A 25,508-nucleotide genomic window follows, 5' to 3' on the forward strand; every position below is an offset into this window, starting at 1 on the left:
GAATAGGGAGTGACCATTAATGGGTATAGGGTTTCTTTGTGGAGTGATAAAAATATTCTGGAACTAGATAGTGGTGATAGCTACATAATTTTGTAATATAGTAAAAAACTACTTAATTGTATACTTTAAAGAAGCAGGTTTTTTTTTTCTCAGTGAAGCTGTTATTTAAAAAGTAAACAAATTCTTCAATTTAGGACTATACCTTAAGATTTGTACATACACCTCATTATAAAAATTTAGAAAGAAAGTGAATGATTTGGAATTTTGCCAACCTGGAATATATATTGACTGAGGATAAATATATTTATGGGAAAAGTGAAATATTCAGAATTACACCAAGAGAGCATTTTAGTAGGGTGTTTTATTAACATGGAGTGTGTAAATCTTCTCATCTCAGAGGCTGCCTTGGGGCTTGATCCTATCCTAATTTCAAAACCTCATGTGTGGTACTTGGAAGGCTGAGGCACAAGGACTGCAAGTTCGAGGTCAACCTGCAAGTTCAAGGTCAACCTGGGCTACGCAGTGAGATTCTGTCTTGACAAAAAAAAAAAAAAAAAAAAAACCCTCATGTGTACCTGAGTGGAGATCACAGAGACCTGTGCAGAGACGGCACACTTGTAATAAGGAACATTTTTACTAAATGAGTATGTAAAGTAGAAATGAATATATTTAAGACTCATTGTTTATTTAAAGAGAGAGAGAAAAAAAAAAAAGAAGCTAGATATGCTGGTTAATCTTTCATTGGCTTACTTGTGGGTCTGTGATCGGTGTTGTCAGGGAGCTGTACTCCCATGCTCTGTAAAAGGTTGGAAGCAGGTCCTGGCAGTCCAGCTTGGGAGCTGTAGGATTCTAATATATTTGAAACCAGGTTCAGGTCTACATCCACTGGCGTCATTACAGAGTCTCCTGCACCATAGTCTTCCTCTTCTGAATTGTTATTGGTAGTCTGGGATGGTGGTTTTTTATTCTGGAGGGAAAAGAAAATCATGAAATAATATCCCCTTAGGTGGATGTTAGTTACGATAAAAAGTTATAATTAAGCAATAATACACATGACAAATTAAAAGTGAAATTTCTTGTCCTTTGTGATATAAAGTAAAAATAAAGTCTAATAAACTGATTTAGCACATATATTAAAACTTGGTCCTAAAGATTATGACACAGCTGAGGGTGTGACTCAGGTGGTAAGTGCCTGCATAGCAAGTGCAAGGCCCCACATTTTTGAACCTCAGTACCACCAAAAATCAAACAAACAAAAAAAACTCATAAAAGATTATGACACTCTTCTTTCTCAGAAAAATTTCTACAAATTGAGCCAGTTTGTCCCTATTTTGAAAGAGTTTGTCTCCAGAGGGGATAACTAGAATTAAGGAGGTACATTCATGGCTTGCCTGAGAGTTTTCAAATAAAACAAATTTAAAAAAAAAGAATCTAACTTTTTAAAATGGAAATAGTTAATTTTCTTTTCCTTCTCAACATCAAAGCTTAAAGTTAAAAAAAAAAGCTTTATGGGATCCAGCCACAAAATCTATGAATTATTACTTGGATCTCTGATTTTATAGGTTGGGGAAAAGATAAGAAAGACTGCAGCTTGACTTATATAGGCCTTTACATCTTTGTAACTCAAAATGTGGTCCATGGACCAGCAGCATCTGCATCCTTCAGGGCTTGCTGGAAACATAATTTCAGGTCTCATCCAGGACCTGCTTAATCTAAGCCTATTATAACAAGATTCTCAGGTAGCTTATATTCACAATGAAATTTAAGAAATTCTGCTTTAGATAAATCTAATATATGTTTTCTATTAGGTTTTGGCACTACTGAAATCTATTACAGTATTAAATGTGGTTTAAAAGAGCAAAGCAAGAGAAAGTAACATTAGCTAGGAGCCTGCTATGGGCTATACTGCTGTCTCTTTTGGTTCCATGTTAATTCTGTGACATGAGGATTACTGGTTAATGGACACATTCACAATGGATGGCGGAGTTAGATTTGACACTCTGATTCATGAAACTCTATGCTCTTCCATAATGTCTCTCTGTCTAGGAATAGAAGGTGCTGGCATACAAATGAAGATGAAATTATGAATGGAAGATGACATCTACATTTGGCTCTACATTAGAGAAACATATAAAAACAAACTTATGACTTTAGGCCGGAGAAACCACTTTAAACTGAACTATTGCTTTGAGGGGGTCTTTTGAACCATCATTCGTGCAGCCCAATTTCATACCACCTACATCTGTACTAAACATGGACAGACATTATTTATATTTATAAGTTGTCTAAATTAGAATGTGTAGTAGTAATAGTTTACTTTGCCTGGCTATAATTACATATGGAATGATGTGCGTAGGTCATAGGAAGATTTAAGTAACATAACGTATTTAGGAAACAAGTTTATAATGTTTTTTGTTTTACGCATACTAAACACTACCACTGAGCCACACTCCAGCTTCCTGCCCTCATTTTTTTGAGATGATCTCGCTTTGTTATCTAGACTGGCCTCAAATTTCTGAGCTCAAGTGATGCTCCTGCCTCAGTCTCCTGAGTACCTGGGAATTACAGGTATGTACCATAGCACATAGTCCCTATAATCTTTCATCCTACCAAAGTTAGGAAAAAGCTAGCATTCTTGGGCTTGTGATATAGTTCAGTGATAGAATATGTGTTTGCATGTGCAAGGTTCTGGGTTCAATTTCCAGTACCAAAAAATAAATAAAAAGTAAATAAATATAATTAGTGTTCTTATTTATTGCAAATCAAAATCAAATGAAAAAACTAAGATAAAATGTGATTTTAGCTATCCTACATAACAGACTTAGAAAGGGAGAGAAGTTATAAAAACACACTTACCACTTGCTTCTGAGTGCTGAAACTTTTGCCAATGGTGGTATGTGCCAGTTCCTGGTCCATCTGGGCCATATATGACTTGAGATTGCCAAGAGCTCCTTTCAGAGAAGCCTCTTCACTGTTGTCCTGCGTTCCAAGGTCTAAGTCATCATCACTGTCTAAATATTCAAAGTCTTCCTCACCCAGATCATCAGAGTCCGACTCTTGTGGCTTTGGCCCTATACAGATCCCAACACAGAAAGAGCCATTTGGTAAAATCTTTTGTGTGATTATACTTCTCAAAAGAATTAGAATGTTACAAACAGATAAGAATCAATATAGATGTCAAACCACTTCACAAAAATACCTTCCAGAAATGGTAATGAAAGCAGCTATTTGCAGGAAATTTCACAGGTTGAGTCAAGAAATTCTACTTTATTTTATTCATTAATTTTGCAGGGGGCAGTACTGGAGTTTGAATTCAGAGCCTTTACACTTGAGCCACTCTGACAGCCTACTTTTATTTTGAATTCAATTAATTAAAATTTTTTTCTTAAAAAATTAAAAACCTAGTCAGGCATGGTGGCCCGTACCTGTAATCTCAGCACCTGGGAGAGGAGGATTGAGAGTTTGAGCCTACACAGAAAGCCCCTGTCTCAAAAAGCTTGAAATAGTAATAATTATAAAGGAAGAAAAAGAGAACAAAAATTAAAACTGGGCCAGATGTGTAGCTTAGCAGTAGGGCACTTGCCTAGCATATGTAAGCTCCTGGGGTTCGATCCCAAGCATCACATAAAATATACATAAAAAAATTTTTAAAACTAAATAAATGACTACATCTTGATGTTGCCATTTAAGCCATACAGAAGTACTGTCTCATAGCTCACTCTCTTCTCTGAGACATCTTTTAACAATTTGGTCAATATCAGGCCTTAACCTATGAGGTTCTGTATATATATACATATATAAAATAAAACATAGAGGGGTTCTTTCTTTTTCTTTTTGGCAGTACTGGTTTTTGTTTTTGTTTTTGTTTTTTGCAGTACTGGGGCTTGAACTCAGGGCCTTCACCTTGAGCAACTCCACCAGCCCTATTTTTGTAAAGGTTTTTTTGAGATAGGGTCTCTTGAACTATTTGCCCTAGCTGGCTTTGAACCACGATCCTCCTGATCTCTGCCTTCCAAGTAGCTAGGATTACAGGTATGAGCCACAATTGCCCAGCAAGTACTGGGGTTTGAACTAATGGCCTCATGCTGGCTAGGGAGGCATTACCACTTGAGCCACACCACTAGACTTTTTTGCTTTAGTTATTTTTTGGGGGGAGGGCCTCAAGTTTTTGCCTGGGGCCAATCTCAGACTTTTGATTTTCCTACCTATGCTGGTGTGAACCATCATGCCTGGTTTATTAAGATGGGGTCTCAGGTTGCCCAGGCAGGCCTCCAATGGAGATCCTCTTGATCTCTGCCTGATGAATAGCTGGGATTACAGGCATGGACCACTGATCCCAGTCTATAGTTGTGGTTTTTTTAACCTGGATGTTATCATACTATTTATATTGAACTATGGTTTGCTTTTCTACTTCTTAGAGGTCTTCCTCTGACAATATACAGACAGGAACTTTACTCTTTATTATGGCTGTGCATAACATGTATCATAATACAAATATATAATGATTTATTTAACCATTTCCATCTTTGGCATTTAGGATATTCTAATTTTTTGTTACTGCAATACTGCAATGACCACATTTGTCTTTTCTCATAGAGTACATCTTTGGAAGTGAAATTGCTATGTCAAAGGTCCTGAATATTCTAGAGTGGCAAAATGTTCTTTGAAAAATCAATTACACTTCCATCCTCAGAGCCTGACAAGTGTTTACTTTCTAACTCTTAAAAAAACAGATTATCAATTAAAAAAAAATCCAGTACGATGGGGAAAAAACTAAGTTCACATTTTATTATGTATTTTCTTGTTTACTAGGAAGAGTAAACTGTTTTCAAACATTTACTGACTATTTTTCTTCTTCCATGCATTGCCTATTTATGTCCTGTGTTGATTTTTTATTTGGCAATTTGTCTTTTTTGCAGTGGTGGGAATGAACCCAAGCCCTCATGAATGCTAGGTAAGGGCTCTACCACTTGAGCCATGCCCCGAGGCATTTGTCATTTCTTATTGATTTGTAAAATAGTAAGTTTGAAAGAGAAAAAGAACACCCAATATAGACTAGGAGCCAAGGTTAAAACCCTACACCTAGACACACAACATTCCTTCACTCCAATATTTAATAAGCAGCTACTGTGTCACCCACTGATTAGATAACCTCTGTAAAATCATTCAACAGGGCAGTAATTCATGCTTGAAAGCAGCTCAAAACCACAAAAAGAAAGTAGATACTTTTCAAACCCCTGTATTACAGAAAAAAAAAAAAAAAAAAAAGAAAGCAGGTGTTTGACTTTGTTTTTTTTTTTGGGTGAACTGGGGTTTGAATTCAGGGCCTACACCTTGAGCCACTCCATCAGCCTTTTTCTGTGATAGGTTTTTTTAAGATAGGGTCTCACAGTCTGACCTCGAACCTCAATCCTCCTGATCTGTTCCTCCTGAGTAGCTAGGATTATAGGCATGAGCCACAGGCACCAGGCAGGTGTTTGACTTCTTAGTGATCTAACGCTCTAATGCTCTAGTAACAGCCATATTCCTTAAAGTTCCAAAGTAAGAGTAAACATCACACTGTAACTCACCCAAAATCTTATCAAAATAATTAAGAAAAGAATCTGCATCAAAAGTGATTGGTGCCTCAGAAGGTTCTCTGCAAAACGAAAAAGAGAATTTATCCTGAATACAATACTGAGACTTTTTCTAAAGTGGTGCCATTCTTAGAAAATTAGCAGAAATATCCAAAAGAGAGACAAGGAAAATTGTAGCTTAAATTAAAAAAAAAAAAAAATCCTGTGTTTATTGGCCTTTGCATGACAACAGAAATAGGAAAGTTTAATGAAGGAAAAGAATTATACCTTATTTATGTACATTTAGGGTTATGCATTTAGGGACCAACCCACACTGTACCCCTACAAGATAGGTCTACTATTAATAAAAGCAGTAATTTATCTGAGGATGACTTCAACATTTCAGATATAATCTTTAGATATCTATACTGTAACACAAATTACCGAGGCAGCTCTGCTCCCTTGTGGGTTGAGACTTTGGATATGAAAGCTTTCATGCTGTCTGAGACTTGAGTTAAGTCATAGTTCTGCTCCTCCTCCTTGGAAATGGGCTGTGATTCCTTTTTGCCAGCAGCTTCATGTAGTAGCTGGTCCAGCTGATCTAGTGAGAGATCTAACCACTGGTCATCTGAAAAAGAAGAAAGCATGATATTGCCACCCTACAGTCACATGAGAGACAGGGAAGACCCTGGGGGACTTAGTAGGATGTTTTCTTTCTAATCCTAGTCCACCACTTACCATCCTCTGGGGGAAGATTAGCGTCTTCCTTCTTAAGCTCTTCTAGATCAAATGGCGTTGTCTGTAATATGGTTAAGATTTCTTCACCTGGGCTCATAGAAAGCAAACTATAAAAAATAAAACACGTATTTCTTTATGAAAGAGGCTAGAATAGTAATTATAAAAGCTGGAAGGGAGGTGCTGGACATATGTCTTAAGAAGTAAAGCACCTGCCTAGCAAGTGCCAAGGTCCTGATTTCAAACTCCAGTACCACCAAACAAAACAAAACAAAACAAAAAAACCAAAAACAAGCCAGGAGCCAGGAGCTCATGCCTGTAATCCTAGCTACTCAGGAGGCAGAGATTAGGAGGATCTCAGTTCCAAGCCAGTCCCAGGTAAAAAGTTTGTGAGATCTTGGGAAAAAAACAAAACAAAACAAAACAAACCATCACAGAAAAGGTCTTCCAGAGTGGCTCAAGCAGTAGAGCCTAGCAAATCTGAAGCTCTGTCTGAGTTCAAACACCAGTCCCTCCAAAAAAAAAAAAAAAAAAAACCAAATGTTTAAAAACACACTATTAATTCCTTCCAGTTTTTTTTCTCTTAATTTTAAATACAGGATCTGTAAAATATAGAAGAGAAAAACAGCTTTGATTGAAATGAAAGATAGAATTCAGGGACCTACCTACTTGCCTTCCTCTCTGGCTCTGCAGTAGGCTTCATAGAATGCCATTATGAAGCTGCTGATCTCATACAGTTCTTTCAATTTGTATGTATTTTATGTATGAAGATATGAAGATCCAGAAGGGCAGTATGAATTTAAATTAACTTAGCATGTATTATTTGCTGTACTAGCACTTTGAATACATTTTCTTTCTTTTTTTTTTTCCTTTTTTTTGGTGGAACTAGGGTTTGAACTCAGGACTTTGCACTTGCAAATCAGGTGCTCTACCGCTTAAGCCATACCTCCAGTCCATTTTTTGCTCTAGTTATTTTGGAGATAGGGTTGTCTTGCAAATTATTTGCCCAGGCTGGCCTCAAACAGAGATCCTCCCAATCTGAGTCTTCCAAGTAGCTAGGATTACAGGCATGAGCCAGTGGTGCCCAGCTTAAATATATTTTCTTATTTGTCCTCTAATTACTATGTTGAGGAGATAATAATCCTTTTTTACAGATGAGCAAATCAGACCCCAGGGAAGTTCTATAACTTTGCAAAGATATTTAATTCGACAGAGCAAAGGCTTGAAATCAAGTCTCTTGATACTACTTCATGCTTTTCCTACTATAAACTGCTGAGGAACTAAGCAGAGATCATTCATGTGATGAGTGAGTTAGTTACTCCATGATGACTTGTTATATAACTGATGGAATTGTCTCAACTATTTAGAGTGCAGCAAATTAAGCTGCATTAATTTAATAATATCAAATTAATAATTAATATCAAGTAATTAATATTATTGATAATATGATTATTGATAATATGATTGCAAATCATGTGGGGAATCAATAGGAAATTGTCCTCACTCCATATTATGTGAACATTACCAGGAGAGAGAAAAGAAATACACAAGTAATCATAATAAGTGGCAAAATACAAAGTAGCCTGTGAATATCAAATGCTAAGGAGAGACACAGGAGAAGGTAGTTACTTTCACTGGGGTGGGGACAGAGAAATTTAGAAGTCTTCAGGGAGGAGGTAAGAATGGTACAAATTTTTTTTTTAATACTCAAAAGATGCTAATTGCAACATTGTTATAACAACAGATTCAAAGCAAATGTTCATAATGTAAAGAAGTAACCAAATTTGGCATATTTGAGGAATACTATTTAGCTATATTTTTAAATCAAATCTTGGCTTTTCAAATCACACTAAGTAAACAAACTGCTTAACAATATGCTTAGTATGATTCTACTTTTTGATGTTTCTGCATATTCGTTTTTTTCCCAATATATTGATTTTTTTGATAACAATGTATCTATAGGTAACATGTTTTGAAATATCTATATACTATGGAATGGCTAAAAAGAACTAGTTAACATATACAATGCCTCATATAGTTATAATTTTTGTGGTGAGAGCACTTAATATCTACTTTGCATTTTTCAAGAATATAGTGTATCATCCAGTATGTGTGATAATATATATTTAATTAAATTTAACCATTCTGCAATGTACATATAAACTTCAAAACATCATGTTATATATAATAAATATAATTTTATCTGTCAATTTAAAATAGACAAATAAATCTGAAAAAAAATGCACTGTAATTCATGTATATACTTTTGATAGATACTTCTAGTGCTTGCAGTTCTTACTATTATAATGTCTACTAATTTGTAAGAGGTAGGGAGTAGCAAAATTGAAATGTATTTTTCTAGGTGTAATGGCTGAATTGGACAAAGAGTCACTAAAGGTTGGGAAACAAGTTTAGATATTGACATAGTTCAAGAAATAAGTAACTAAAATGTCAGAACAGTAAGAAAGAATGCAAGACACAAGATAATAATAAACAGGATCTACAGGCTGGATCCAAGGACAATGAGAAGAATGGTAGCACTATTAAAAGAAATTGGGAAAGTCTATGATACTAATTCAGTTACTTAAAAAACAAAACAAAACAAAAAACCTAAACATTGGGAATTCAAAAACAGGTCTGGAGGAAGATTTTAAGTGTAAAACTATTTAAAGGGACAGGTGTGGTATATGCCAGTAATCCCAGCACTTGGGAGGCTAAGGCAGGAAGATAGAGAGTTCAAGGTCAGCCTGGGCTACAGAGTGAATATGAGGACAGTCTGGGCTGTCTTATTTCAAAACACAAAAATGCAAAAACAAAACTATTTAAAAATTAACCTGGTATGGGAAATGGAAGACTCTCTTGCAATATTAATTAAAATGTTGGATATTTTAAGCTTATTTACATTTTTTGCTCAACAGTAAAAATAGTTGTGTAAATTGTGTTATATCCATTTGCTGAAAATATGGTACAGCTATTTAAAACTATGTTTATAAAGATTTTGTGCTGGCATAGAAAAGTATAAGATATAGTTAGTAAAAATTATGAGTAAGAATACAAAATTTCTGTAAGTATAGAAAAACACAAGTGGTTAAAAAAACTCTAAAAGGCAATAAACCAGAGTGGTCAACTCTCTAGTATACATTTTTTCCTTCTTACATCTTTCTGTGTTTGCCAAAACAAATGACTATGCTACTTTTATAACAACAAACAAATTTTAATATTTAAAAAGAACTACCCAGGCACCAGCCTATCTTACTTTGTGATAGGTATCCTTGCTATAACTCACCTTTCTGGCCGGTTTACTGAGAGTTGGAAGTAGTTCTTTGCCATTTCTAGCCGTTCCTGGTACTGAGCAGAACCTTCTATCAGTCCCTTAAAAAAATAATGATGATCTATTAGAACATTACTTATATGGTATCAATAAAATAACCTGATCACCAGCAACTTTCAGGGAAGTAGTATATGATGTATTGTTTAGGAATCAAGAGGACCGAATCCTAGCCCCTGTTTTGCCATGTACCTCTCTGGGCTCCAGTTTGTTGAAATGAAGGAACTAGGCTAGATATAGCAGTTCCCAGTCCTTTTCACCATTCAGGGACTCTTTCCAGTTTGGAAGGTTTTCTAGCAATATCTATTACTTACTTATTTATTAAATAATTTCTAAAACAAGATACAGAAAGCTTGCCAAACAACCAAAAGTAACATAAGCCAGCCATAATTAAACTATTTTCTACATGCATAGTTATAGATTCATACCTAATCTATGTTTTTTTTTTTTTTTGGTGTTTGAACTCAAGGCCTTGCTTTCACTAGGCAGGTGCTCTGCTACTTGAGCCATGCCCCCACTCCTTTTTGCTTTAGTTATCTTTCAGGTAGGGCCTTGTATTTTTGCCTGGAGCAGGCCTCAAAACCAGGATTCTCCTACCTATGGCCTCCTGGGTAGCTAGGAGCACAGGTGTGTGCCAACATGCCAAGTTCACTGGTTGAGATGAGGTCTCACTAACTTTTTGACCAGCTGGCTTCAAACAATGATCCTCCCAATTTCTGTCTCCCAAATAGCTGGGATTACAAATGTGAGCCATCACATTTATATTTATATTCTTTAAAAACATACTATTATATCATACATGTTTTTTTCATACTGTTACACAATCTTTATAATCATTATATTCTTATAGACATTTCTACTTTTGAATTTTTCCTTATAAAAGATTATTCAAAGTGAAGTTTCTGAGTTTTAATCTTTCTGTAGCTTTTGGATCACACTTATCAAATTACTTTCAATTAAGGTTCTACCAATTTATAATGTTACCAGTAATGTATAAGAGTATTAATTTTACCATACTTTCAACTGTATTGCAAACCATTCATATCCCATTCGAGAAACATGAAAAATTACCTTCATTACTGTACTCATATGCTTATCTTTACAACTTATGAAAGTGAATATTTTAAGAGAAATTTACTGGTTGTGTCTTTGTAATTTTTTTTATCCACATCATTGCTAATTTTCCTGCCTGGTGTCTTTATGTTTGCTTTATCAAGTTTTTGCAATTTGTTCATCTGATACGAATAATAACTTTTATCACTTAAAACAAGTAGTAGTAGATTTATTTAACAGTACTGGTCCTTGAACTCAGGGCTTCATGATTGCTAGCCACTGAGCCATGACTGCGGCCCCAGACTTCTCTAATATTGGAAACAGTCCACAGACACCCTCTCATCAACCCCTTCCAAGACCATGAGTGCTGGGATTGCAGAGGTCCTTGACCCGAAAGGGCTCAAGAAAGGAATGAACAAGACAGGACATACGAAAGGACACACTCACTCAGGAAGGGAACGGCAAAACACATATTGAGAGGGCAGGGCCAGCAGGCTGATGATCAACTGGCAAAATTTTATTTTTCTCAGCAAGTTTTACACAGAAGAGGAAGAGACTTAAACATCAAAACACTCTTCTAACCTAGTTACAACCTTTCTGTTTTTGCCATCTGTATTTTTACTGCCAGTGTCCTTGACTAAGTATAAACTTCTTATCGGTCAAGGGAAACCATTCAGCGTTCCTTCCCACTGTGATAGAGACAAGGTGCACCTGAAGATTCCGACCTTGTCAGAATGCTGCTAAGCCACAGCGACCTTGTCAGACTGTGGCTTTTGGTTCCCAACACATGAGTATCATCAAACTAGAGAGAGGTTCCCTTTAACGTTACCTTCTATAATTAAGTTATACTTTGAAACATGGATCATAGAACTTTAAGTCACTGGCTTAATTTTCTCTGTATTGTACACTTTAAAAAATACACAGTAAGTCCTACCTTAAAGTAATCATTCTTTTTCAAACTTTCAAGGAAGCTGGCCCAGAGTGGTGAGGTAGTCATAAGGGATTTCTTGGAATTAGAAAAATGTGGGCTACATTTGGAGCATAAGATCTCAAATCCATGAGCCTAGATGAGATAGACAGAATATTTTATTTAGTTACTTTTTTACTTCTTTTTTTTCTGTATCATCCTATTAAGTTACTTTCCTCTCCCCCTCCCCCATTTACCTACTCTCAAGAATTAGGTGACTGGACACATGGGAATGTGGTCATTTATAACATTTTTTGAATTTTTCCAATCAATCTCTGTAAGTACTAAAATTCATAAAGGGAAACAAAATAATAAAAAATAAAGATTTCTATTCAGAGATTGAAAAACTGATTGTAAAACCAGAAATTTAAACTTATTTTTATTTGATGATGAAAGGGTTTACAAAAGCTTTCTTCTAACAGAAATTATAAATTAAGCATGTATCAGATACAGGAAAGGGAAAGAATCATTTCATGATCCTTTATTTAAAAAACATAATAGATGCAAATGGCAAAATAATTCAAACAGGGAGCTTCCCAGATCACTTTAAAGGAGACTGTTACCAAGTCATTACATCTCCCTTCAGACATTATCTATGCACTCAAGCACATATCTGTGTGTGTATGTCTTCCTACTCTATTCAACCTTCTTTGTTTTTTATACTTCACCATGTATTTGAAGATTTCATATTAACACATATACATTTACCTATCTCACTTCATGGATAGGCCATGATTTATCTAATTTTTCTCCTACTATAGACATTTAAATAGTTTATATACTTTTGCTACTACAAACAAGACTGTCACGAATATGCCTGCATATATTTCTTGTGCACATGTAAAATACATGGGAAGATATATTTCTAGAAGTGAAAATACTAAGCAAAATATCTTCTGATAGATATTGCCAAATTATTCTACACAGTAGTTGAATCAAAAGTACCAAAGGGTCGATAACATTTCTATCAACATTGTTCAAGAGTGTCTTTTTCTCTGTATATTTTTACCACCCAGTATATATTATCAGACATATACTCATCAATCTAATGGTGAAAAACACTATTTTGTAGCTTAAAATTGGCATTTCCTTCCTTTTTTTTCTTTGCTTGCTTTATATTTAAATAGCATTACTTTATTAAGAACAAGGGTCAAGCTAGGTGTAGTGGTGCATGCCTATAATTACAGTTACTCAGTAAGTGGAGACAGAGGATCAAGAGTTTAAAGGTAACTCAGGCAAAGGTAGCAAGACCCCATCTCAAACACAAAATAAAAAAAAAAAGGCTGAGAGGATACCTCAAGTAGTAGAGCACTTGCCTAACATGCTTAAGGCCCTGGTTCAACCTCCAGACCATAGAAAAAAACAAGAGGCAACATTTTTCACATTTAAATTAAAATTCATTTGTACTTCCTTTTCTATGAACTATCTGTTCAGTTTCTGAACACTTTAAAATGAACTGGTTAGTATTCTTCTTCATATTGACTTTCAGAAATACATTATATATTAGCAGAATCAGGGTTTTTTTTATTTTCATTTAAACTGCAAATATAACACTTTCTCCAGGTTTTTTGCTATCTTTTGACTTTATGGAATTTTGCTTTCTCATGCTGAGTTTTTTCTCTTTTCTCTTTTCTTTTTTTCCTTGAGACAGGGTTTTGCTTTTAGAGGCCAAATTGGCCTCTAATTCCTGGGCTCTAATGTTCCTCACACCTCCTGAGTAACTGGCACTAAAGCCACGCACTACTATGCTTTGGCTAGAAATGTTTATGTAATCAATTTATCAATCTTTTTTTTTTAAATCATTTAATGGTTTCAAGACCTTTCCTATTTAGATTATAAAAAGTTTTCCTGTGATGTCTTTCAAATTTTACGTTTCAATGTTACATTTAAATATTTGATCCACACGGAATTAATTTTGGTGGAAGTGTGATGGAACCCAATAATTTTTCAGATCACATTTATTGAACAATCCATTTTTAACTTCTGGTTTTAAGTGTCACATTTTACTATGTTCTCATATAAACGGCATATTTCTAGAGTTTCTATGCTGTGTTGTTATTCTGTTAAAGGCCCTTTTGCATAAAGGAAAAGAATAAATGCTGGTTCAACATTACCAACTTCATGCCCAGCACATGGGCACGGTACTGGGGATGAGATGGAGGCGGCAGCCTATATCCACTCCGTCGGTCTGGCACAAACCTCTGCTGCACCAGCTGTGCATACAGACATTTAGTGAAAGTGACCTAGCCAGTGGGACACAAAACGTGAGTTTTTTTTGAAGCTGAAAACTGTTCTATCATTTCATAGTTAAACCTAACAGTAAGTCCATTTGTGAGCTTCATATTCATATATTCATACGTGAAATGCAAAGATCTAACCTATTCACTGTGTACTGATTGTAGTATCAGCTTTATTGAGATAAAATTCACATACCATAAAATTTACTGTACTTCCTACATTTTAGTTATCATTAGTAGAATTGGGTAGAACATAAAGAATAATCCTTATCTGGAAGAGATGAAATATTTCAGTGTTCAGAAGGAAATACAGAAATAGGGAAAATATGGTTGAAACACAGAGCTATAAAATAAGGAGTTAGGCTTTTGAAAACTTCCCTCACTGGGTATGAGAAAAGAAGAAAAAGAAGTGCATTAACTTGATAAGAGGAAACAGAATATTTCTGATATAAAGAACAATTAACATAATGTTTTTACTCTCTTTCCACTGAGAGAAACTAAATGACCAAAAGAGGTATCTTACCAATGTCATCATTCGTGTTTCAGGCAAGAATGTCTTGAAAATACGACAGGCTCGCAGGTCAATGGGGTCCCGAAGGTAAAATGCCTGGACTGCTGCAGCCACCAATCTGGGCCGCTGCTTTAACACTGCCACAATGCCAGCTGGAAGGAAGCAGTGTGCTCGATGAAGGGAGGCTTGAATTTTTTCTGGGTACCTGTGGCAAGTAACAAAATTGCTTTTATTTTATATGTATCTGTCTAGAATTCCTATACCATTCACTTCTCCTTGTACATATTACCTTGACTTGGTTCATCAAGTATGAGTAGATGCTGGGTACTGGTGGCTCACACCTGTAATCCTAGCTACTTGGGAGGCTGAGATCCGAAGTATCACAGTTTGAGGCCAGCCTGCGCAAATAGTTCATGAGATCCCCATCCCCAAAACAACCAAAGCAAAACACACTGGAGGTGTGGTTCAAAACGCAGAGTGCCTGCTTTGCGAGCACCTGCTTTGCCAAGCATAAAGCCCTGAGTTCAAACCCCAATCCCAACAACAACAAAAAAAAGGATAGAAAAGGGTTGGGAGAATGGCTCCTGCTTAGCAAGTACAGAGCCCTGAGTTTAAACCTTAGTACTCCAATTAAAAAAAAAAAAAAATGGAGAGAATGAATGGGTAGAAAGAAACACAAAGGTGAAAACAAAGATTCTGTATAAGACTGTACGGATGACTAGAAGGAAAAAGATAAAGTAGGAGGAAATAGAAAATAAAGAAAAGGGCTAGGCATGGTGGCTCACACTGTTATCCCAGCTACTTGGGAGGCGGAGATCAGGAGGATTGCAATTTGAGGCCAGCCTGGGCAAAATGTTAGCAAAACCACATTTCAACAAATAACTGGATGTGGTGGCACGCATCTGTACTCCCAGTTACATGGTGATAGGTAGGAAGATCATGGTCTGAGACTGGCCACAGGCAAAAATGTGAGACCCTATCTGAAAAATAACAAAAGCAAAAGGGGGTGGAGGCATGGCTCAAGTGGTAGAGCACCTGTGTAACAGGCATGAGGCACTGAATTCAAACTCCAGCATCACCCAGAAAAAAAAAAAGATTATGGTTAATTCAGTAAAAATGAAAACCTGCTATCCTTTGGAATAAAGATAAAATCAGAGTTGATTCTTCTAGAAATTGGTACAAAGTATACTGAAATAAAGCTAAAATATTTTCAATATTGTGAAGACCTGAATGGTCTCATCTAATACATACTCACATTTGAATGGGTGGAACTTAACATGCTAATAGGCTAAGACCTTCCTTCTTCTCTGAATAAAGCCTACCGTGACCTATGTGGTACATAGGTCAAAGAATAGCACACACATCCCAGAGCCACAGGAAAACAAACAGGTAAACTGAACACATTCTGCTTCCTTATGTTTTCATTTTAAAGGTCTCAAAATTTTTACCCAGGGATATAGATAATAACCTAGCCACAATCTCTAAGGTAAATAAATGCAAAAATATTGGGACTAGATTATAATACCTTTGAGTGGTAAACAGAAAATACATCTAAGCCAGGCAAAGTGGCACATGCCTCTAGATTCAGCTATTTAGAAGGCTGAGAGATTGCTTGAGCCCAGGAGTCCAAGGCCAGTTTGGGCACATAGCAAGACCCCATCTCAAAAAAAGATATAAAATCCACAAATTTAACTTGCTAGTCTATTTCATATAGATAAAACGAAAGTGAATTAACATTAATACAGGTGAAAGGCATTCCACATTCAATGAAAGACTTGTACTGCATTAAAACAAAGGCTTCTCAACTAACAGCATCACTGCCATATTTCTTACCCTCTGATACGCCTGTTCACAACAGCTCGTATAGATTCTGAAGCCAAAACTTCTTCTGGGTGTGCTGAGATTATACTGAGTGCTTGTGGAAGTGTGGGGGGTGTGGGAGATGACCAGGGTGCTGCTCCACGCTTCCTTAGTGCAGGAATAATGCACAGCTCCCCATGGTGGAAAAACACCTGCAAAATGGCACATCATAATTCTCTTAGTGGGCCGGCAAAACTCTAGACACATACAAACATAATGCAGCGTGATTTCCTCTATACATTTTCTAAACTTGGGTATATTTACCCTGTTGGCACTGTTATCAGGACCCAACCATTTAGGAAGAAAGTCAGCAGCTTCTATTAATAAGAATTCACCATCATTGTCTTCAACCCTAAAGAAAGAGAACATCCAATTTTGCATTCAAAAAGCATGTATTCCTTTTGTTCTAATACATTTTCTCTGCTTAGTAAATGTTTGAGTATATACTATGTACAGATTGCTATAAGGAAAAAAAAAGTTTAAGAACCATTAAACACTAAAGGAGACTATAAGATGATAATGAGGAACTAGAGAGTTAAGGAGAGAAAATAAGTATATAAATAATATTAGACAAAACAATGGCAATACATATAGGTAGTGTAAGGGTTCTATAAGAAGAGGAAAAAATACACAAACAGCTGAAATTAGGAAAGTCTTTATGTAGAAAGTGTTATTTGGGCCTTGAAAGATATTTTTTGCCTTAATTTTTTTACTTACATTTTTAGGATAATACATTAACATGGTCAAAAAATTTTGAATTATATAAAAAGTTAGACTGAAAATGTCTTCCTCCTACTTTTGTCCCTATGTGTACAATTTTGACCCTCCTTACTGCTATTTCTTGCTTATACATGATCTAGTGAACAAGAATGTGTGCACACACACACACACACACACACACACACACACGTATATATTCTTATTCCCCCTCCCCCCCACTCTTTTTTTTGGGTTTTTTTTTTTTTTTGAGTTTCTCACTATGAAACTCAGGCTGGCCTCAAATTTATGATCCTCTTGCTTCTTCAGCCTCCCCAATGCTGGGATTATGGCATGTGCCACCATGCCTGACTGTTTTTTTCACTTTCAATGGGTAGAGATGTAAGGGAGATATGTTTTTGGGAGGGAATACCAGAAGCAATCCATGGAGGTGGCAACTTAAGTTAGCTATGTGCAGAATGACAACTAGTAAGAACAAGACTAGAAAAGCAGTTATGTCATTTTGAGAATATTTTGAAAACTTTGAGAATCAATGAGACATGCTTTATTTCATGGGCAAAAAAATTAAAGGTTTTAAAGCGCAGGACAGTAAAAATGGTTAGAGCTTCACTTTAGGAAGATTATTCTGGCACAGAGATAAAGTGTTTCTTTCTTTAAAAAAATTTTTTTTCCTTAAAAAACAAAGCTGAGCTAGGCACCAGTGGCTCACATCTGTAATCCTAGCTACTTGTGAAGCTAAGATCAGGAGGATATCAGTTCAAGGTTAGCCCAGGCAAATAACTCAGGAGACCCCATTTCCAAAATAACCAGAGTAAAATGGACTGGAGGTGTGGCTCAAGCAGTACAGCTTGCTTTGCAAGCATGAAGCCCTAAGTTCAAATCCTGGCCCACCAAAACCAAAACAAAAAAACCTGATAATATAGTAAGTGCCCAGAATTTAAAGAACTTTATATATCTGCTGTGTAAGTATGATATAATTTTATGTATATAATGATGTATTATTTACAAAAGGTTTTGTCCCTCTTTGCCATTACTGGTATTTGAACTCAGGCCTCACACTTGCTAGATAGGTGGTCTACCTCAATACTTGAGCCACTCCACCACCCCTAAAAGTAATGTGGTTTTTTTGTTTTGGTTTGGTTTTTTGGTGGCACTGGAGTTTGAACTCCAGCCTCACGCTTGCTAGGCAGGCACTCTACCACTTGGGCCATTCTGCCAGCCCTTGCCCCTCTTTATTATCCCTGTAAAGATATAAATTAGTTTCTTTGCTTGTTTGTTGGGCAGCATTGAGGTTTGAACTCAAGGCCTTCCACTTGCTAGGCAAGCACTCTACCAATTGAGCCACACCTCCAGTCTGTTTTTGCTTTTAGGTTATTTTTTCAGATAGGGTCTTATGTTTTGCCCTGGGACAACCTCAGAACACATTTCCATCTCTGGCCTCCAAGTAGCAGGGATCACAGGTGCTTGCCACCATACCTGATTTATTTGTTGAGAAGGGTTCTTGCTAATTTTTTGACTGGGTTGGTCTTGAACTTCAATCCTCCCAACTAGCTGGGATTACAGATGGGGCATAAACTCATTTTTGTTTTAGTGGCAGCACTGGGGTTTGAACTCAGGCCTCATGCTTGCTAGGCAAGAGCTCATACCATTCGAGTCACTCCACCAACCATTTTACATTGGGTATTATCAAGATTGGGTATTATCAAGATAGCGTCTTACGAACTATTTGCCAGGACTGGCCTCGAACTGTGATCCTCCTGATCTTTGCCTCCTGAGTCCCTAGGATTACAGGTGTAAGCCACCAGCACCTGGCCAAGATTTCTTAATTTTAATGTAAATAAAGATATGTTTTTCCATGTTAAAAAATAAAAAATAAATATTCAAAAATTAAAAATAAGCTGGGCATAGTGGTAAACACCTGAAGTCAAAGCTACCTGGGAGGCTGAGGCAGAAAGGACCACTTGAGTCCTATTAGGTCCAGACCAGCCTGGGAAACAGAGCAAGATGCCATCTCAAATAAATAAATAAATAATACGATTTTTACCAATAAGATTTATACCCTGAATTATTTAAAGGTCAAATGGCATAGAATTGGAGATTTGCTTTGAAATAATCTTTCTGTGTGATGAAGTAGGGGAAGGGTATGGATGAAATAATAGTGACTATCAGTTGATACATGTTGAAGCTAGATGATGGGCACATATGTGTTCACTCTCTCTACTCATATGTTTAAACTGAAATAATAAAAAGTTTACAAAAATTTTCCCCCTTTTCTTTTGTTCTGCTGGGGAGAAGTTTAGTGTGTATAAGATCAGATTTTAGGGGCTGAGTAGGAAAAGTAGGGGGAAAAAATGAGTGAGTGGGTCACCCTGTTTACACAATTAGGTAATTATAGAAAACTACCCTTTTAAAAGACCGTATTAGAATGCTTCCTATACTGATTTCTCTTTAAATTTATTCTATGTGATTTCTTAAAAAATACAGTAATGGCCTAGAAGAGGGAGACATATTAAGAGTTTCCTGCTTCTACCCCCTGCACTTCAGAAGATATTCATTTCTCCCTTTTCATTTCTCCCTGCTTTGCCCTGCTTTACTAAATAAACCACTGGTAATCTTCACAATAAAAAAAAAAATCTGTGAAACATATTTATATGTACTTTTTTTTAAAGATCCACAAGAAAATTTTATGGGACTATTTAAAAAATCATTTATTTAAAAAAAAGAAGGAAGAAGGGAGGGAGGAAGGAAGGAAGGAAGGAAGGAAGGAATGGCAAACCAAATGGTAATTACTTCTGGGGAACCAGAGCAGTACAAACTTTTGTACTGTTTTAATTTTGTTTACCATGTATATTTTTCTTTTATAATTAGGATTTAAAAAAACAAAACCTAAAAGAAGTCATAAGAGAAGAAAAAGAAAATATAGTCACTTTTTAAATGCGTCCCAAATTTGAACAATTTGCACCGGACCACAGAAATAAAAATTACTAAATGGATAAAAATGTAATTACTTAATTTAAAAAACACAATTCCTTTAGAATAATTAAAATGACAATACCTTGCTACTAACTCTGGAAAGTCCTTTGTAATCTGCTTCACTACATAAACAATAAACCATTCATCCTCAATGCTATCCCCAAACTTTGTTATGCCATATATATGAGCAGGAACACCCCCTGCAAACAAGAGAAAAGTAACCATATAAGCAAATAAGTTTGTCACCACAAGAAATAATACATGTAAACATTCAAGTAAACAAACATTCATTGACTGACTATGATCCAAGTACTATTCTGGGAACTATGGTTGTAGTTCTGAACAAGATAACACGATGACTATTCTTGAAGAATTTAAGAGTCTAAAACGAGACAGACAAACAAACCATCTCAAAACAAGATTATGTACACTACAACAAAGGCATACACTAAAGGCTATGTGAGCATAAAGGAGCCCTGGGGGATGTCTGGAGAAATGACCAGAGGTGGACTTTCCAAAAAGAGGAAAAGCATGTGTAAAGGCACAGAGGCATGATAGGCACTATCGTATTCTGGGAATATCAGGAAGCTGGATTTAGAAGACCAGAAAGTTTCAAACAAGGGCACTCTCCACAAATGCATGGAAATTAAAAAACTTTGAAACACACAAGTGAAAGAGGAAATCACAAAAGAAAATGGAAAATATCTTGAAAATGAAAGTACAATATACCACGATGTGTGGGAGTCAGTAAAAGCAATGGTCAAGACAAAGGCTTGTAGCTGTGCAAGGTCTCAAATCAACAAACTTTACACCTCAAGGCATCAGAAAATGAAAAACAAACTAAACCTAAATCTAGTAAAAGAAAGGAAATAATAAAGACTAGTAGAGATAAAGAAAATACATTAATGAAAAAAAACCCAACAATACTAAGTTTTCATTTTTTTTAAAAGATCAACAAAATTGATTAACCATTAATAGAATAAAAGAGAGAAGACTCTAAAATCAGAAATAAAATAGGGGGCATTACAACCAATGCTACAGAAATAAAAAGGATTCTAAGAGAATACTATGAACAACTGCATACAAACAAATACTATAATCCTTGAAGTGGATAAATTCTTAAAAATACACAGCCTAATCCAGGTCTTAACTGGATCATGAAGAAATAGAAAATTTGAAGAGACCAACAAATAGTAACAATACTGAATCAGTAATTAAAAACCTCTTTATAGTCAGGTATGGTGGTACACACCTGCAAGTTGAGGCAGGAAGATTGTGAGTTGAAGGCCAGCCTGTTGTACAAATGGAGACCTTCTTTCAAAACAAAAGCAAGTCAGGTGTTGCGGCTCATGCTTGTAATTCCACCTACTCAAGAAGAAGAGATCAGGAGGATCAAGGTTTGAGGCCAGTCAAAGTTAGCAAGACTCCATCTCAATCAATAACCTGGGTGTGATGGTATACAACTGTACTCCCAGCTATGAGAGGCATAAGGACATCAGTGGTTCAGGTCGGCCCAGGCAAAAAAAAACCCAGAAGACCCTATCTGAAAAACAACTAAAGCAGAAGATATGGGGATGTGGCTCAAGTGGTAGAGTACCCGCCTAACAATCATGAGGTCCTGAGTTCAAACTCCATACCACCAAAAAGCAAAGCAAAAAACAAACACATACCAGGACCAGACACTTCACTGGAGAATTCTACAACACATTTAAAGAGGAAACATTCACGAACCCATTCCATGGGGCCAGCATTACTCTAATACCAAAGCCAGACAAAGATTAATATAAAATAAGAAACTGAAGATCAATATCCTTGAATTTTGATGCAGAAACCATCCATGAAATACTAGCAAACTGTTACCAAAGACTCATGTGTTAAAAGCTTGGTTGCCAGGTGATGGGCTTTGGGAAGTGACAGGATCATGAGGGCTCACGTGATCATCAGTGGATTAATGTCATCAGTGGATTAATCCACTGACAGATTATAATTTGGTCGCATTATAAGGTGGCAATAGAAACTAGGAAGTAAGTCACTATGCATGTGTCTTGAAAAGGCATGTTTCTCCTTCTTTCCACCCCTCCCCCACTCCGCGTGCCCTGTGAGGTGAGCAGTTTGCTCTACCACATGCTCATGATGCTCTGCCTCACCATAGTCCAGAAAGAATGGAGCCAGACAACCATGAACTGAAACTTCTAAAATGCTGAACCAAAATAAACCTTTCCTCCTTGAAGTTGATTTCTCTCTGGTATTTTATCACAGCAATGAAAAACTGACTAATACAAACCAAATTCAGCAACACATTAAAAGGATTATATACCGTGTTCAAGTGAGATTTATTCCTGGAATATAAGGATCATGTAACATATAAAGACCAGTCAATGTTACGTGTCACATTAACAAAACAAAGATAAAACAAGTACGATGCAGAGAGTCTCCAGGGCTGTCACGGCAAAAACCAGGTGAGAAGAGTAGTCCACTCAATTGTCTTCTTGCCACCTGAGACCTCCCAAGGTTTTTCAATTTCAGAAGCTCATTAGAATACCTATTTTATCTACCTTGTATATTAGACTTCAATTTCAACCTTTTTCTGAAGCAATGGGAAACTGTTGAAGGATGTTAAGCTGGGGAACGGCACCACCAAATTTGTGTTTACAAAGGTAAGTGGCAATAATTACCTGGAACTGTACACTGGAACCAGAGATAAGTTAAAAAGCTTTTGCAGTTTCCCAGATGAAGACATAAAAAGGGCCTACACTGAAGTCAAACAGATGTTTAAAAAAGGGGGGGGGAGGCCGGCATGTTTTAGAAGTAATCACAAGATTTGGTGTTTGACAAAACATGGTGAAGTGAGGAACTGAGAGTAATTTTGAAATGCTAATGAGTGTGGAAGACTAGGTAGATGGCAATGCCATTAATAAGATGAGAAAACAGAGTAAAATGATTTTCTAGAAGATACATAAGGGATTGGCTTTAGATGTGCTGCACTAATGTGACAATGTTCCTGTCAATAAATATCACATATGTATTCCAGTGAATAAAAGTTCAATAAAATTAATATCAGGGAAGGCATTTAGCAATCGCTAGTCAAAGATAAATAACAGCACTAAACTGTGTGCCAGATTGACATATCACAAGATGCCAGGCTCCTGATCCTAAATAAGACCCTATATAAGTCACTACGTTGAGTAGAGCCTTGGTCACCTATCCATATTCATTTTCGAAAAGCTAAGAAATGATTGAAAAAGTGCCAGATTTTGCTAGAGGTCAGATCTCAAGCACAGACAACACAAGAAAACAGTGAAGGAAATGCAAAATGCTTCTGAGAAGCAACTGATGGTCATAAAGCCCAATTATTTCTCTTTCTTTATAAGCCAGGCAAAGTCACTAGCAGACCCTCATCAAAAACAACTACACGAAACAAGGCAGCCTACAAAACATGTTATCAAGATAAGGATTGCAAAACAGCCAAAGGAACTACAATTAAAGAGGTCTACGCCTAAACTTGTTACAGACACTTACTTATGGCAAAATAATTTAGTATTATTTGTTTAAATAATAACTAATTAAAGTTCAAAACAATAGCCATAAGCTTAGTAATGTTTAGCGTAAACTAATTCCTCTGGTAATGACGATTAGAAAGTTTTTATCAATATGAATTAAGAAAAAAAATTACGTTTTAACGAATACAGGCAAGCATCACTAATCTAGAAAGTTGAGAATATAAATCTCTAACAACACAGAATGAAGTATGGACTACTTTACCTTTCCCAGGTTTATATTTGAGATTGAAAGGCTGATTCTGCCAGATATATGGGACCAGAATACAGGCAAACTGGGCCATTATTCTCTCAATATACATCTGAAGAATCTCTTTGTGTTTTTCTGGATCCTTTGCTTCATCTGGTATCAGGAACAGACGGTACTCCACGGTGTCTTCCGTTGTAGCAAGTTTCATATTTTCCTCCATTCTTTGAAAACTACATTTAAAGTTTCAATAATATAAGCCACATAAAACAATGTAGAAATATCAACCCATTCCCTAAACTCTTCTAGGTGATTACATTAACAATGTCCTCCAAAATTTTGTTATCCACCTTTCATCATGTTTTTTGTCTTGACCATATACCACCTATAGTAATAATTAATATTATTTTAATGACACCATATACATAATTATGTTGATATGATATATTGTGAACTTTTGTAGTTGTCACAATGTACCCCAGTACAATAATTTAAAAAAGATAAAAAAATTATGTTAAAAGGAAATTTTGGTATTATACTCTGAATGGAAATCCAATTAACTAAGTATGTAAGAATAGAATATTAGGCTAGGGCATGGCTCAGATGATAAGAGTGCTTGCCTAAGAGCTCAAGGTCCTGAGTTCAAACCCCAGCACTGCACACTCACACACCCACAAAATAAATAAATAAAATAATAAAAATTTAAATGTGGCTGGGTTCAATCCGTGTGCCTGTAGTCGCAGCTCCTTGGGAGGCTGAGGCAAGAGGATCACTACAGTCCAGGAGTTCAGCGACAGCCTGGGCAACTAATGTTTGCTCTTGCACTAGCAGTGGAGTGTGTGTACACAATTTAAGAAACGCTGTACTAACACTCACTTCTTAAATACTACCACAAGTCCCAGTTTGGCCACTAACTAGTTGCATCGCTTTTTGGGGACGTTACTTTCTCTTTCTGGAGCTTTCTCCTTAACTGTAGAATGGAAATGTTACTCTAAAATTCCTAAAACCCCTTGCTGCTTTAAACTGTGTCATTTATATGCTGTAAACAGCAATTTCTCTCGAGCTACAGAATTTAAATCGGACCCTTCACCAACATTGTAGGTGAAACTACAAAATATTCATACCCTTATCATCTCACATTGAAATAATGTGCCCAGGGGACTGGGGGCGTGGCTCAAGCGGCAGAGTGCCTACCTAGCAAGCCGGAAGCCCTGAGTTCAAACCCCTGTACCACCTAAAAAATATTAACAATAATTTGTCCCCGGTTCTTGATCCTACCACTATGTGTCCTAAAGTCTCAGAGGACATACTTCTGGTTCTCTTTGCTTTTGAAGGGTTTCTCCTTACTAATAAGAGTACTAGCTTACTATTGCTGTCAGGTGATGCTTGGTAAAAAAAGAAAAAGAAAAAGGCACTGCACTGGATGGCCCTAACACAGCGATTTGAATTTTCAGCTTACTCATCTAATGGATTAATAAACAACCTGCACTATCCAGATACACACTCACCAGTCAGTTCAATCCCGAGAGACAATCAATTGTACCACCCACCCTACAGCGCCGAGCGCACCTCATTGTGTAGGATTTACAGCGTCGGAACTGGACCTGAGACCCTTCGGGTGAACCAAGCCAGAGCGCGGTACTCAAAGCAGGCTCTCTTCTTCCATCTGACAAAATGAAGTCAGTTCCTCTAACGGCTCTAGGGCCTCGGCCGCTCGTCTCCGTCGTGGAACCTTCCCTCCGCCTCTCTTCCACTGTGTGACTGCGCAGGCTCAGGAGCTTCTCCGCCAAAGCCCATACACCGCGTTTGATCCCCACTCCCTCCTGGG

General features: G+C 36.5%; 1 protein-coding gene across 1 annotated transcript; it reads right to left on the reverse strand.

Annotated features, from left to right (window-relative positions):
• Window positions 1-341: 341 nt before the first annotated feature.
• Ecd (ecdysoneless cell cycle regulator) lies at window positions 342-25,382 on the reverse strand. Its single transcript, XM_074079140.1, has 14 exons — window positions 25,250-25,382; window positions 23,699-23,913; window positions 20,019-20,136; window positions 16,511-16,598; window positions 16,220-16,398; window positions 14,399-14,591; window positions 13,753-13,881; window positions 11,606-11,734; window positions 9,577-9,662; window positions 6,294-6,400; window positions 6,000-6,183; window positions 5,571-5,638; window positions 2,857-3,071; window positions 342-967 (listed from the first exon to the last, which is right to left on the reverse strand). The coding sequence occupies exons 1-14, from the start codon at window positions 25,252-25,254 to the stop codon at window positions 731-733; spliced, it is 1,953 nt and encodes a 650-aa protein (XP_073935241.1). The 5' UTR covers window positions 25,255-25,382; the 3' UTR covers window positions 342-730.
• Window positions 25,383-25,508: the final 126 nt, after the last annotated feature.

This window comes from Castor canadensis, chromosome 7 (assembly GCF_047511655.1).
Source record: "Castor canadensis chromosome 7, mCasCan1.hap1v2, whole genome shotgun sequence".
In the NCBI taxonomy this organism is placed as follows: domain Eukaryota; kingdom Metazoa; phylum Chordata; class Mammalia; order Rodentia; family Castoridae; genus Castor; species Castor canadensis.

Bases quoted from the DNA above. Each gene is read 5' to 3' on its own strand.
- Ecd (XM_074079140.1), bottom strand. The intron at 5,639-5,999 runs GTAATTTGTGTT...TTCGTTTTGCAG, and splicing joins AAGGGAGCAGAGCTGCCTCG to AGAACCTTCTGAGGCACCAA. The intron at 3,072-5,570 runs GTGAGTTACAGT...GGATCTGTATAG, and splicing joins TTATTTTGATAAGATTTTGG to GGCCAAAGCCACAAGAGTCG.